At 44.1% G+C, this 15,027-nt stretch overlaps 1 protein-coding gene across 2 annotated transcripts in view; it reads left to right on the plus strand.

Moving 5' to 3' along the window:
• Positions 1 to 3,083: 3,083 nt before the first annotated feature.
• Positions 3,084 to 15,027, plus strand: part of drd2a (dopamine receptor D2a) — a gene marked incomplete at both ends in the record, with an annotated part of 89,503 nt that continues 77,559 nt past the window's right edge. The window contains one exon of one of the 2 annotated variants that reach the window (XM_080732309.1): positions 3,084 to 3,404. In XM_080732309.1, the coding sequence (XP_080588435.1) occupies positions 3,111 to 3,404 (294 nt within the window). The remainder of the gene's footprint in view (positions 3,405 to 15,027) is intronic. The other variant, XM_080732308.1, reaches the window with a different exon arrangement.

The raw sequence follows: 15,027 nt of genomic DNA on the forward strand, positions 1-15,027 counted from the left end.
CGCTCCTTGTGGGCAGCACTGGGTTCAGCTGGGCTAAGCTGAAAAACTGAATTTCCCTTGTGGGATGATGTAGGTAAATTCTTCTTCTTCTTCTTAACTCATTTAGTGCCCCTGAAATTAACGGATTATAAAGTCCACGATGCCACCTTCAGGCTGGCATCACCGCCGTTATCTTATTTTGAAGGCCAGAAGTCCACAGCGCAATCACTTCCGGTCTGACGTCATCGGATCGTGCGCCGGAACCGATCCGTGTCCACGTGGAGTTGTGTAATGGCCGACCGGGAGCTTTTATAACTGTGTAACATAAGCGAGCATCTGCCTCCATCCTAGCTTCTAAAGTGTAGTTTTGAGATAATGGACATTAAAGATGAGATCCCCCGTCCACCTCAATGTTATGGATGGGACTATTTTGTGCTCGTGGAGCCGTGATGATGCGAAATCAGCGACGGATTTCGTCTCCGGACCGCCGGCCATTCTTCTCGGTAATGTACTCGCCGTTACAGTAATATATTACTTTTCCCGAGATATCTCGTGAATGGCACTACAGATACTCGAGTACATTTCACGAGACATCTCGGGAATGGCACTAGATGAGTTAACATTCATGGAAGGCCCACAGTGAATCCCCATCTAGACCTCTGATGGGGTTGCAGGCCCAGCCCAGGGCAACACTTTCACTTCCCAGCAGAAACATCCTCCTTTCTCCAATCCATCTCTTCCTCTCCTCCTGTGTTCAAACCCTTCCTCTTCAGTCCACCGGCAGCCCTCTCCTTTATTCACTGGACTGACTGCTGAGTTCAAAGGCATGTCCTGCTGTTCAGTTTGGCACGGTATCTCTCAGATACACTATAACTCGTGCACACTCGCACTCACATCAAAAGCTCTTCTTGAGAGAAAATTCAGCCAAAAAAAAAAAAAAGTAGCAGATCTACAAGCTCTCGACGCAAGCCTATTTAGTAGGGGTGTAACGATACAGTAACTGTATAGAAATATCGTTTTTAACTTAAAAAATCAAAGTATATCGACATGAAAACAGCTAAAATCGAATCGTATCGTTTTATTTTGTATCGTATCGAATCGGCAGTGCAAAGAATCGATTGTATCGATACTACCTACTTTAGAATTGTATTTTGCATTTTTAAGAAGAAAAAATTAAAAGGAGGGGTTTAATTTCTTTTCCTTTCCATATAGCTACACTGGTCTATCGATTAATGTGTGTAATCTCTGGGTTCATGTCAAGGTGCAGGTTTGTCCATATACAATGTCCATGTATTTGGCAGATAATCACTGTGTTTACTTATTTATATCCATTATTATACATGTTTCCCTTAAAAACCTGCACTATCCACACCTTTCACACAGATTTAATTTCTTTGCTAAATAGTTACTATATCGATTTTAAATCATTGAATCGAATCGTATCGTATCGCCATGAATGAACCAATATCGTCTATGTATCGTATCGTCAACCATGTATCGTGATATGTATCGAATCGCTATTAAAATGTATTGTTACACCCCTACTATTTAGATAGTGTTGTGACCTTTTAGAGTGGCTTCTGGCTTGTAAGCCTGTAGAGCGGAAGAGATTTGTAGAGGAACAATGGAGGGGGCTTAGTATGGACCCCTGAGGGACTCCGGTCAACGAAGTACACTGTAGTCTATATACTGTACGTACAGTAGTAGTTAGGCTGTTAGAAGTAGTTAAAAGTACTGGACACCTCTCTGTGTACACACAGCTCTCTCTCTCTCTCTCTCTCTCTGTCTCACTAGTGTTTTCTGCCTGCAGCGCTGAATCTTCCATTTCAGATTCACTAGAAGACTGTGATTGAAACCACATCCTCGTGATGAAGAGATAAATCCGTAGAGAAGAGTTGACGTGTCAGAAATAAAGAGATAGAAGACACTCGACATCTTCCAGTTCAGAGTAGCCTACAGACAGCGTGACGCTCTCTCTCTCTGCATAATTACCAGTAAGACGCCATGATGGCGTCAGGGGTTCTTGACCCGCAGGTTGACTGCCACTCGAGGCTTGCTCACGCTGCCTTGAAACTTGTCCTCTCCACGGACAAAACTCTGATGCGCGACAGTTGTTTTTAGATTGTTATTCATGTTGAGGGTGCATCAGAAGAATAAATCATGCAAAGACAATCCCAGTTTGTTGAAAACACCAGAGCACTTAATAAACAGTGGTGCAACAAATGTGTCTGTTCCATCTATTCTCTTCCTCCTTCCATGGTATGTTGTTGTCGATCTGTGAGTCGAGACGCGGCAGTCAACATGCGGGTCAAGACCCCTACAACTTAACACAACTGCTGCCAAAAAAATAGGGCTTCTCCGCCATGCCCGAGGAACCCGAAGATTTAATAAGCTTTAATTTAAAAAAAAAAAATTATCGAAGCTGAACTAAAATAGGCGCGAACTAATGCTCCAAAATCGGTTTCTACTTTCTACACAGACACATTATGGAGCGAACCGATTAACATTGAGGCCGCAAACCGGAAGCGGATGGTCCTTCCTCTATTCCGGCCCGTTAGCTTTCTGTGGCTAACAGATGGAGAACGGATTGATCAATTTTAAAAATGTAAAAGGATTTGAGTAGCTGATGGAATACGCGAACACACGATGCATAGCATTGTCCGATCGCTCGATGGGAACTGGATTAGCGCCCACGTTAACAGGTAGGAGAAGATAGCAGTGAAAGACATAGAAAAATCTTCGGTTTCCTCTGATGTAAACAACCAATGAGTTAATAGACGGTCACCACTCGCCGTGTGTGTGTGTGTGTGTGTGTGTGTGTGTGTGTGTGTGTGTGTGTGTGTGTGTGTGTGTGTGTGTGTGTGTGTGTGTGTGTGTGTGTGTGTGTGTGTGTGTGTGTGTGTGTGTGTGTGTGTGTGTGTGTGTGTGTGTGGGGGGGGGGGGTAGACAAGCGTCACAGGGTAGCGTTTCAGACACGTGTGTGTGTGTTTGTGTGGGGTAGACAAGCATCACAGACACTTCTGCTGCAGGTTTCCATAGTAAACTAGGCTCCCTGACGGTCGCCAATTAAAATCATTCTCTTTTTCTCTCTCCCCCCAGGGCCCATCTCTGGCCGTCATCACTTACAGCTCATGGATGTCCTCACCCAGTATGCCTACAACTACAACGAGAGCTTCCTGGACGCCAACGGGACGTCATGGGGCGTCAACGGCACGGAGCGCGGCGCACACAAGCACCCGTACAACTACTACGCCATGCTGCTCACGCTGCTCATCTTCGTCATCGTGTTCGGCAACGTGCTGGTGTGCATGGCCGTGTCGCGCGAGAAGGCCCTGCAGACCACCACCAACTACCTGATCGTCAGCCTGGCCGTGGCAGACCTGCTGGTGGCCACGCTGGTCATGCCCTGGGTCGTCTACCTGGAGGTAAGAAAACCGTAAAAAAATTCTTCTGAATGAGCTCTTTCTGCGACCACCGTTTTCCCGGTGAACCTGAGCACAATGGTGGGGGGCGTGGGAGTGTAGGGAACACACACCACTGACTATTGAGAGGCACTCTTGCCGATTTCGTAAGAGACTCGTCGCCAATTGCAAGATATTTAAAAGTTATTTGGGGCCATGATGATAACCCCTTCTTCCCACCACTAGACTAAGGATTTATATTGTTTGTGTTATTGTTTACAACCACAATTATTCACGTATGGCAAGATCGCGGTTCCACTAGTTTTACTAGTTAGCTAGTGTAGGCTTAGAAGCCTTTTCAGAAGTTAACCATTAAATGAGCCATCCATCCATTAGCGCAAGATTAGATGAGGATAAAGGAAATCATTAAATTTTAATGATTTCCTTTATCCTCATCTAATCTTGCGCTAATGCACGCAGCTGTTTTCGCCACGTTTTAAGGCCTAGTAGGCTTTTCAGAAGTTAATGTTTTCCATTTAATGGTTTCCTTTATCGTCATCTTGCGCTACTGCACGCAACTGTTTTCGCCAGGTTTTAAGGTCTCATTTTAGTTGTTTCTCATAAGCTTGTGACCCTCCTTGCCCATCGACCCCCACTGTTGCACTCAGGTTCACCGGGTAAACTGCGGTCGCGGTCTTTCCACCTCGGAGGAAAGTGTTGTGTATTGGGGGCTTTGCCAACCCAAACAAATGTAAAGGTCCAGTCATTTGTCCATCAATAGTTGGTTTGATTGAAGCCACGGAGAGTGCAGGTTAGACAGATGTAGCTTCCATGGTGAACCGTCCAACAGAACAACTCTCTTTGTTCAACCCCAGTAATTTTATATTCAGTCTTAACGTGGGTTTCTACGTACTTGCACATATGTATTCATGTGTGTTGGGTATGCACGAAGTTATGTGTGTGTGCTGCAGCCTCAGCCTAACATCATACAACATCAGAGCCTATAGGAGGAGGGAGCTGTACCAGTCACGGTGTGTGTGTGTGTGTGTGTGTGTGTGTGTGTGTGTGTGTGTGTGTGTGTGTATCCAGTTGTTGTCCATTAATTGAGGCCCAGGCGACCTGTCACATTGTAGTGCTCTAGTGGAATGTGCTGCCTGGCAATGTACAGACTGTTCTGGCATGTACCAATGTATTATCATATAATAATGTATAACCACATACTACAAAAGCCTAATATTCATTTTCATCGGGCCGTTTGATCCGGTCTAGGCGTGGCCTAAACTGGAAACCAGCAGAAAATGTGTGATATTACACAGTCACGCTACTGAATTGAATTTCTTGGCGCAAGATCCATACAGACTCTCTGCAATCTCTAGCAAAAGTAACATATTTTAATGGTAACAGAGCTTATTTCCATACATGAATAAAACAGAAGGAGTTATGCAAACGTATCAGAGATCACGCAGGAGGGAATCGACTGAACGGAATTACGGACACCCCGCAGAGCTTAGTGGAAACAATCCAATTTATTTAGTTAGTGATGGAAAGTAGTTTTTCTTTTTCAATGCTTTTACTTCTACTCCTCTACATCTTAGAGACAAATATTGTACTTGTAATCCACTATAATTATTGGAAAGCTTTAGTTGCTATAGTTACTTTGTAGATTTTGATTATTATTACAAAACATACATGAACCATAATAGTCCTATTTACTTCGGCTATTTAGCTGATTTACAAGCTCACAACGTGTCGCATCGTTGCTTTGAGCTTGTAGATCTGCTATTTTCAAAAAATAATTATACATTTTTAAATTTTTAAATGGGTCATTCTGCATTAGTAGACTCCGCAAGACTGTGGCGGTATTGAGTTCACAATTCACAATACAGCCTCCATCTGGAATCGCTCAAAGATTGGAGCTGATACCGACCCGCGCCCGGTTCGATCAGCGGCAGCTACGGGCGGGATCTTGGTGATACCGGGTGTAACGCGATCGAGAAGCGTTTAGTCCGGGGCCTTAGGGGGAGAAAATGGTAATTTCGTGCAAATCAGTCTAAAAGCGCCAAATTTTACACAGACGAAGCCCAGGGCATGCTCTAATGATTTAGCTAGGGCGACCGAGTCGGTGACCTTCGGGGTCGCCACAGCGGCCAAATCAAGTTGGGCGCCCATCGAAATTATACTACAGGAAGAAAATACCCAGAAACTGATCGTTTGAAGTAGGATGTGAGGGGTCTAACTAGGGGTTTGTCATGATTCTGAATCCATTGCAAGCATTTGTTTTGCAAAAACAACTTTCCTTGTGCTAAAAATGGCCCCACAAAAAAGTAATGACTGGACTGTGAAAAGTAGTGACCCATCAATAAACCATCGTTTTGTGGGGCTGTTTTTAGCCCAAGGAAAGTTTTTTGTGCCAAACAAATGCTTGCAATGGATTCAGAATCATGACAAACCCCAAGTTAGACCCCTCACATCCTACTTGAAACAACCATTTTCTCCCCCTAAGGACCCGGATTAGTTGCACTGTAGTCTTTCACTGTTCATCATAGCCGCTAGCACGAACACGTCGTTGCTGCTACTCTGTGACTGTGACAGAGAGAGAGAGAGAGAGAGAGAGAGAGAGAGAGAGAGAGAGAGAGAGAGAGAGAGAGAGAGAGAGAGAGAGAGAGACGTGCAGGGTCATGGGGGGCGCAAGCCTCGCATGAAAAACAGGCACACGTTTAGTGTTTACTTTACTGCTGGCCTTTCTACATTGTGATACTGATACGTTTACTTAAGTAAGAAATATGAGTTCTTCTTCCATCACGGTACTTAGCTGTGTGCCTGTGTCACGTACCGGAAATAGCCAATCTACAGGCTCTATTTCAGTGTGCGACACAGCATGCAGCCTTGTATACATTGGGCATTAGGATGTGCATAAACATAACAAGACATAAACATATACTCAAGGCCTTTAAACGTGCTGACTGAAAGAACACTCCAGTGCTCTGTGGAGACCGACATTCCTTGGAGACCAGCTCTTAGGTTGCTCCCACACGGTAGTTATAGCAGATAGTGTTTTATTATTAACAACTTGTCTTGAACTCTATAAGCATCCCTATCCTGGGGCAAACGTTCAGCAAAGATTGCAGATCTTTTCGGTGAACATAATTGATTTGATGTGAACCGGAGGGGGTTTAGTACTATAGGGCTCTGAGGGACTCTCGTAATACTTGATGGAAAATACGAACAACGAAGATTCTGTAAATATTAATACCAGGGGTCCTCAAGGTTACTACAGGGGGGGCCGCCAGATCTTATGTGATGGGAACATAAAAACTAGAAATACACTCTGTCGAGGTGCCAATTTGCGCCTTGCAACATGGCCTACTTGCAGAGCGCGCCATGAGGTACGCTCACCAATGGCATCTCGGCTTCCAGAAATAAACTGATATATTATGACCAATTATGAGGTTTGACGTAGAGGCGTAGAATCTGGAACACAATTTTATACTTAATGTAGTGGGGGTCCCTGCTTCATCTCTCTCTCAGCTAACGGGTCCTCGTTGGTCTGAAAATTGTTTTTGTTTATAGCCTATCTATTCTATACTACAATGCCAAAGTGCATTTGTTTCTTCTTTTTTTTTTTCCTGAATGGGGTGGCTCCAAGGTTGATTGATTGATAGATTGATTGATTGATTGAAGTCTTTATTAGAAGGAAAAGGTACATTTTCATGACAATACAGTTCACTGGCACAAGGTCAACTTAAAGGATACCTAAAAAAAGCTATTGGGCTTGTTTCAATTCACCCTTTGTCAAGTCCCGCCCGTTGTCCCGTTGTGGTACAGTGGAAAGGCCAGGGGGAGGTAAATGGACTTCATGGGACCAGCCTGTGATGTCACGTCACTTATCTCTATGACAGGGGTCTTCAACGTTTTCAGGCCAAGGACCCCTTAGCTGAGAGAGACATGAAGCAGGGACCCCCACTACATATTGTAGATTGTAGATTCATAAATTTGTTTGACAGCACTTTCATCAGTCGGTTAGATTCGTGTTAACACGTTGCAGTCCGAAATAGAATGGGGGTTGGTAGATTAGCCGTGAAATTTCTATTATTGTATTGTGATCTGAGACATAATATTATGTTTATAAACATGACCCCGCAGCCCCTCCATCTTGAACAGCGCCGCTGTTTTTTCTTTTTTTTTTCCCCCCAGGCCAGTAACTCACCATGATTTTCTCGATCTCCGTTGGGATAGAATGGGGGTTTTGGCCGATCGTCGATGTCCCCGTGCGTTTCGCGTGCGCGATCCTTTCACGTAAATGTCCCCGCAAATAGTCCATGTGTGACTGAAGAACAGACCTGAAAAGTTTCGCTAGCATAGCCCCAAGCATGGCTGCAGGAGGAGCTCGAGTGTGTAGACAGTAAACGGATGGGTGGAAGGTGCCTTGGAGAAGGAGAGGCGCTGACGTCACCTCTGCTTCATGCACGGTCTGCATGAGCCATCAGTGCACGAGTGGTGACTAGGGAAGGTTAGACGATCGCCGATTTTCGGATCAAAAGCTTTTATTCCGGTTTTAAAGACAAAGTCCGGGAATGTGCGACGTGGCTGAGAGTCCCTGGGGGGATGTGCGATATAGTACGGTTTTAACATTAAGGGGCTCCCCTTGGCTTAGAAGGTGTTAATGTGTTTTTTTCCCCCAGACTTTTTACCACTTAATTCATCGTAACTTGACCTTTCACTTTGTACTTTTTTACCTCTAAACCGAACCTATTTTGCAGAAAATAGCCGATCTACAAGCTCTCAACGCCTCGCAACGCGAGCTTGTAGGTGTTTTTCGGGATTCTGAATCCAATGCAAACATTTGTTTTGCAGGAAAAACATTCCTTGGGCTAAAAACGGTCCCCTGTGAAAAGTGATGAGTCATCACTTTTCACAGTTTTGTGGCGGCCGTTTTTCGGAAAGGAAGGTTTTTCGTGCAAAACAAATGCTTGCATTGGATTCAGAATCCCGAAAAACACCTAGTTTGACCCCTCACATGCTACTTAAAGCATATTTATTTTGAGTAAAGTCTATGAGAGCCCAACTTTGATTGGCTCCCACAAGTTTCCCAAGACAAATCTGCGATGGCCCTATAGCCAAAATTTTGTGCACGATTTTTGCCTGAAACGCTCTGACTATATGACGAATGGCTCATACAGCATGGGTCCGCTTCCAGGCTGATCAGAGTCCCATTGACTTGTGCATGGTTTTCCCCAGCCAATCCACTGGCATACCATCTTCCTTCGTTTTGTTAGCCAGGGACGTGCTGGGCCCCTGATTCAGCCCAGGAAAAAGAGTTGGAGAGGCCCTCATTGCGCGCTACTCAAAGATTTGTGACAAAGTGACAAGCCAGTGAGTTATATTTTGTCGTTGTCGGGTGGAAACCTTGTATGTCCAAAACCGTTTGTTTTGTATTTATCATTTTAAAAATGATTTAAACTAGTGAAAACAGCCGATCTACAAGCACACAACGCCTCGCACCGCGAGGCGCTGTGTGCTTGTAGATCTGCTGTTTTCACTACTTTTGTGCAACGGCCTTGTATGATGAAGCAGGGCTTTACTTGGCGAAAAAATTTACAGATTTGAAACTTGGAGATACAGGGTTTCTGCCCGACAGTGACGATTTACTTTGTTGGCCACCCAGCCCCCAAAATGGAACGAAGGCCGACATTTTATTTGTATTTTTTTCCTAATGGCCGGCCTGGACCGGCAGGGAATGAACCGGCCGTTCGGGAGTTGTCCCGCTTTTCCCAATGGCCAGCACGTCCCTGCATACCATCTTCCTTTGTTTTGTTAGCTGCCAGTGGCCATAACATAGCCATCTCCCCTGCTGTGAGATGCTCCTGAACCACAGTGTGATGATGATGCAAGGCATTCTCTGACATGTGTGCACTCAGCATGAGATGCTCAGAGACAAGAGCCATGGCACCAACCATGTCACACCTGCAACGTAACATAGCCCTACATACAACAGAGATCAAAGCAATCTGGCTTCGGAGCAAACGTGTCGTGCAGAGCCACGGCATAAAGAAAACGTGTTCCGGTAATTAGTTTGGGGAACATGAAAAGGCTCTATTCTTGTTAGTATTGTAGTCTTAATCAGCATCCTTTGCCATCATAGATTCTTTCAGGTTTTGGTGTTCCTATACAAATTCAAAGGGTAATACAGTTGTTAATTAACCACTTAAACACTTAAACCCTTTATAATTTGGTGACTGCATGCGGCCCCCCGGGCTTCTGTACTTCTTGAATCCCTACACCAGGGGTCTTCAACGTTTTGAGGCCAAGGACCCCTTAGCTAAGAGAGAGATAAAGCAGGGACCCCCACTACATATTGTATAAAATTGTGTTGCAGATTAAAAATGTTCACAGATTTCTAAGGTGGCATTCACACAGGCACGTTTTATTGCGATTAAAATGAATCCTGTAACGTATTGTCGGAAAATACACAACGTTTGGGCATGTGTGAAGACGCATCTGTATTCTTTTCCGAATCAAAGAAACAAATGCAAATCTACAAAAAAACGGTGGTTTCGATTCGCTACAGGGGTCTTCAACAGGGGGTCCGCGACCCCTAGGGGGTCCGCGGAGGTACTGCAGGGGGTCCGCGAAATTATTGCTTAAAAAAAAAAAAAAAAAAAGATTTCAAAAAATGTTTTTTTTTTCACATTTATGTTGAAAAATAAATCATGATTCTATCCATTTTGAATAGCTTGAATACATGATTACTATGCAATTGACAGATTGTTGATATTATTGACATTGGTTCTCAGTTAATAAGTAGTAGGCCTAGGCCTATGTTTAGAAATGGTAGTGGTACGGCCCACCCTGCTCGCTGTAACTTGTACATGTTTAAAATAAAAAAATATGTCGTAGCCCCGACCCCCCCCCCCCACCCTACGAGGTGGTAGGGGGTCCCTGCTCCATCTCCCCATCAGTTTGGGGGTCCCCGGCCTGAAAACGTTGAAGACCCCTGCCTACAGCATACGCTTCACTGTTGGTGTGAATGCATCCATCTCAAATACAGGCAATGAAACATTGTGGTAGATTATAGAGCCATGTGCGGGTAAAATCCATAGTTATAATAAGTTAAATCCCCCTCCCAACCGTCCACTCCCATTATAGATTTCTGACCATTAGCCTACGGCCCATGGCCGTCCCCTCAGTAAATGATTTCATTTCTGATCACCGCTCCCTCGATCACGCATAGTTTATTTTGTGAGGAGTTGCTCACAGAGTCAGATAAAAGGAAAGTGCCACTGGAGTGAGGAGAAATATTGTATGTATCCTATTAGGCTATGCTTAAAATATTATATAGCCATAGGCCGATTTGTGGGTCTCTCACCCTCCCAACGCTGGTTTTATTTTTTGATTGCTCGTTTCCGACCGAGATAAACAGGCTAACGCCTGCGTCGCAATTTTGCGGGGGTCCTGCGGTTACATTGTGAGTTGAAGGAGGCATTATTATGCAGCTTGGATACATACATACTGTACATGTTTGTTTGTACCGTGGACAGACGTGTTCTTCTTAGCGAGTCCTTGTTTCGGATGACAAAGCGCGGACCCACAAAAATAAAACCAGCGTTGGGAGGGTGAGAGACCCACAAATCGGCCTATGGCTTGTAGATCTGCTATTTTTTTTAAAGTCGTGAAAATGTGTGCAAATCTTTGAATATATGTATTTTCAAAGCGAACGTTTGTAACTCAAATTTTGCTTCTGGGTGGTCCCTGGAACTAGATATTTTGAAATGGGGGTCTGTGGCCTATTAAATATCATTTTGGGGGTCCTTCACATGAAAAGGTTTGAGCACAAGTGACATAGTAGTCTCTCAAGAACAGACTAACTGAGCTCCAGTTAAGTGAAAAGGACCTTTTCTTTGATGATGGCTGGCCAGATTGCTGCCATAGAAACATAGTTTTTTTTCCAAAAATCTTAGAAGGATTCAAAAGACACTTATAGAATCTGGTAAAAATTCTAATTTTCACGATTTTTCAAAAATAGCAGATCTACAAGCTCGCAGCAGCTTGTATATCTGCTAATTTTCTTTTATATTTAAAGCATAAAATATTGCGTCATAATGTGTTCAGGCCTAAATAGGTTAAAGTTGCGGATTGCACCTTTTTTTACAGTGTTCCCCTGAGCAGAACAAACACAACACCCACTGGATAAGGACTGGCATGGCGTCAGCATCAGGAGGGGAAATTGACTGGCGCTTAAAGCTATACTGTGTAAGTTGCTCAACTGGTGGTCTGTAGCAGTATAGCAAACCGCGGTCGCGTTTGCTTTTTTCGTCCGTTTTTCGCTCGCGGACCGGGCCGTCAGACCACCGCGTCCGCCTCGCCTCGCCGAGACGCTTTCAATGAGGTCTCCCGTGTCCTTCTACGAGCAGCGGTTGGGGAGTTACATGCTAGACTCCTCCAGTGTAAACACTGCAGTGTACTTCCTGAAGGCGTGTTTCCTAAACCCACCAGAGAGCCCGGCAGTGTATGTTCTGCGCTGTGATTGGCCGGCAGTGTATAACCCTCACTGTGATTGGCCGGTAGTGTGATGACGCAATTTTTCCGCGAAAACCGGTCCCGGGCAGGGATCATAGAAAACATATAAAGAGAAGGCTTTAGAAGCTGAAAATAACGGAGTGGGGGTTCTAAAACTTTAGCGATTTAACAGCTAGGACCATTTTAAGATTTGTTTTATAAAAAAAGTTACATGGTATAACTTTAAAACATTAGGGCATCACAGCGGGCATAGTTTACTGGTGCCATTAAAAAATCTCCAGTTCGTTTTCCCCATATAGAGTCAAGACTTTTACAAAACTATTTATAACAATCATTTTAAGCCTAGAATTAAGCCACCCAGGATCCTGGTGAATCATAGGAAGAAGAGGAAGTAGTATCCACCTCTTGGGATAGTATCCATCTCTGAAATACAATTGTCCGTGGGAGCTTTGGAACAGTGTGCGGACTTCCTCTTCTTCATATGGTGTGTATTTTTGGTTCGGTACCCGCGCATTTTTGGAGGTGCGTGCTTCCCTCTTTGCCCTGGTGAATCATAACCATGAAACCTTTGATTCTGTGAAAAGAAAATGTTTTCAAATCGTTACACAAAGGGTATTTATTAAATGTAGTGTCATATAATTAAAATATTCAAATTCGTTTTTTCACAGAATCAAAAGGTTTTATGGTCATTATTCACCAGGATCCTGGATGGCTTAATTCTAGGCTTAAAATAATTGTTATACATATTTGTTTAAAAGTCTATGGGGAAAATGAATGGGAGATTATTGTGTGGCACCAGTAAACCACGCCCACTGCTATGCCCTATAATAAGAAACTGAACTGAATGGGGTGTAGACTGCAGAGTTGCCATCTTAGAACACGGAGGCAGGGACGTGCTGGGCCCCTGATTCAGCCCGGGAAAAAGAGTTGTAGAGGCCCAGCGCTGCTGCTACTCAAAGATTTGCCATTTCAGATCATGACAAGTAGACAAGCCAGTGGGCCAATTACATGAGTTATATTTCGTCGTTGTCGGGTGGAAACCTTATGTCCAAAAACCGTTTGTTTTGTATTTATCATTTTAAAAATGATTTAAACTAGTGAAAACAGCCGATCTACAAGCACACAACGCCTCGCGGTGCGAGGCGTTGTGTGCTTGTAGATCTGCTGTTTTCACTACTTTTGTGCAAACAGTTACATTTTTACTTTTGTGCAAACAGTTTATTTTTTTCCTAATGGCTGGCCTGGACCGGCCGGGAATGAACCGGCCGTTCGGGAGTTGTCCCGCTTTTCCCAATGGCCAGCACGTCCCTGCACGGAGGGTTCCCGAAGGGTTCCCAGTTCGATCCCGGGCTCCCCCAGAGTTAGTGTCGAAGAGTCCTTGATAAAGGCGCTATATAAATGCAACATTTACCATTTTGGTGACTAGGCGTACACGTAACACAGTGCCCACTGTTCAGGGTTTTAGAGCAGTGGTTCTCAACCTTTTCAGGCCGCGACCCCCAAAATAATCATCTTTTAACTGGCGAGCCCCCCACCCTGACGAGCATTACATTTTGTACAACACAGTTCTATTGTGAAAATAGCTGATCTACATTCTCACAACGCCTCGCGTTGTGAGCAATGTAGATCGGCTATTTTCACAATTTCTGCCTCTAATATTTGACAATTTGGCCAATTTTTAATTTGTCATTTTAGAGGTATTAAAAAGTCCTTAAATTGTCACTTTAGAAATGTACAGATACCCTCTGTACACTTATACGTTATGTTGGTTTGTTTACTGTTGAGTGAGAAAACAATGTTGCACACTAAGTTAATCATCTGGTGACCCCCCAAAATAATTTGGGGACCCCCCTGGGGGTCCCGACCCACAGGTTGAGAAGCACTGGGTCAGAGGACCAAGACTGAACACCGTAAGATAGACCATCGTCCATCGTTGCAGTCGGGCAGAAACCTCTCATCTCCATTTTCTAAACATTTTTTTCTTCTCGTAAATTAAAACCCTATTAAACACCCTACTGAATCATACTACAGCATCACACAAAAGCACCAAAAGTAGCAGATCCACAAACATTTGAGCTTGTAGATCTACCTTTGCTACTTCAATACATTTAGGTAGGATTTAGAAGGCGTTTTTCAGAATAGGCCTCAGGTCTTAAACGAGTTATAAACAGAGACGTGCTGGGCCCCTGATTCAGCCCGGGAAAAAGAGTTGGAGAGGCCCTCATTTTTTTTTTTGTTATATTTCATCGTTGTCAGGTGGAAACCTTGTATGTCCAAAACCGTTTGTTTTGTATTTATCATTTTAAAAATGATTTAAACTTGTGAAAACAGCCGATCTACAAGCACACAACGCCTCGCACCGCGAGGCGTTGTGTGCTTGTAGATCTGCTGTTTTCACTACTTTTGTGTAACAACCTTGTATGATGAAGCAGGGCTTTGCTTTGCTTTGCTTTTGAAACATGGAGATACAAGGTTTCTGCCCGACAGTGACGATTTACTTTGTTAGCCGCACAGCCCCTAAAATGGAACGAAGGCCGACATTTAATTATTTTTTTTTCCTAATGGCCGGCCTAGACCGGCCGGGAATGAACCGGCCGTTCAGTTGTCCCGCTTTTCCCAATGGCCAGCACGTCCCTGGTTATAAGTGACTCAACCAAATGGGGTGTACTGTAGGCGACTAGACATACATGTAAGGGCCGATGCATACTCCACTTTTAGAGCAGAATTTATTTCGGTTCGGTTCGGGAGTCACAAAATCTCGGCAGCACCGAACAGCCGAATTAATGACGGGAACGAACCTCTGAATGACGTTTATTGTAGTCTAGACAGAGCCCAACTGAAATTATTTCGTCTTTAACATTTCTACTGCCAGATTTATTATTTATTTATTGGGGCTGGTGCCAGCAAAAAGCAGCTTACCTTTGCGATGTTATAGAGAATTACCTATTTATTATTTTTCAAACTAATTCATTTTACAATGGACGCTCATATGTGTACTTTAGCCAAACTGGCGGCAGAGGGCAGCCTTATGCAACGAATTACTGTGAATTGGGCTGCTGCGCTTGCCATCCATTCAGTGCATAGAAATGCATTTTCTAGATCAGATCCACAGAAAACAGCCAGGAAGTGA

The sequence above is a fragment of the Nannobrachium achirus genome, assembly GCF_963921795.1.
Source record: "Nannobrachium achirus genome assembly, chromosome: 8".
NCBI classification, from domain to species: domain Eukaryota; kingdom Metazoa; phylum Chordata; class Actinopteri; order Myctophiformes; family Myctophidae; genus Nannobrachium; species Nannobrachium achirus.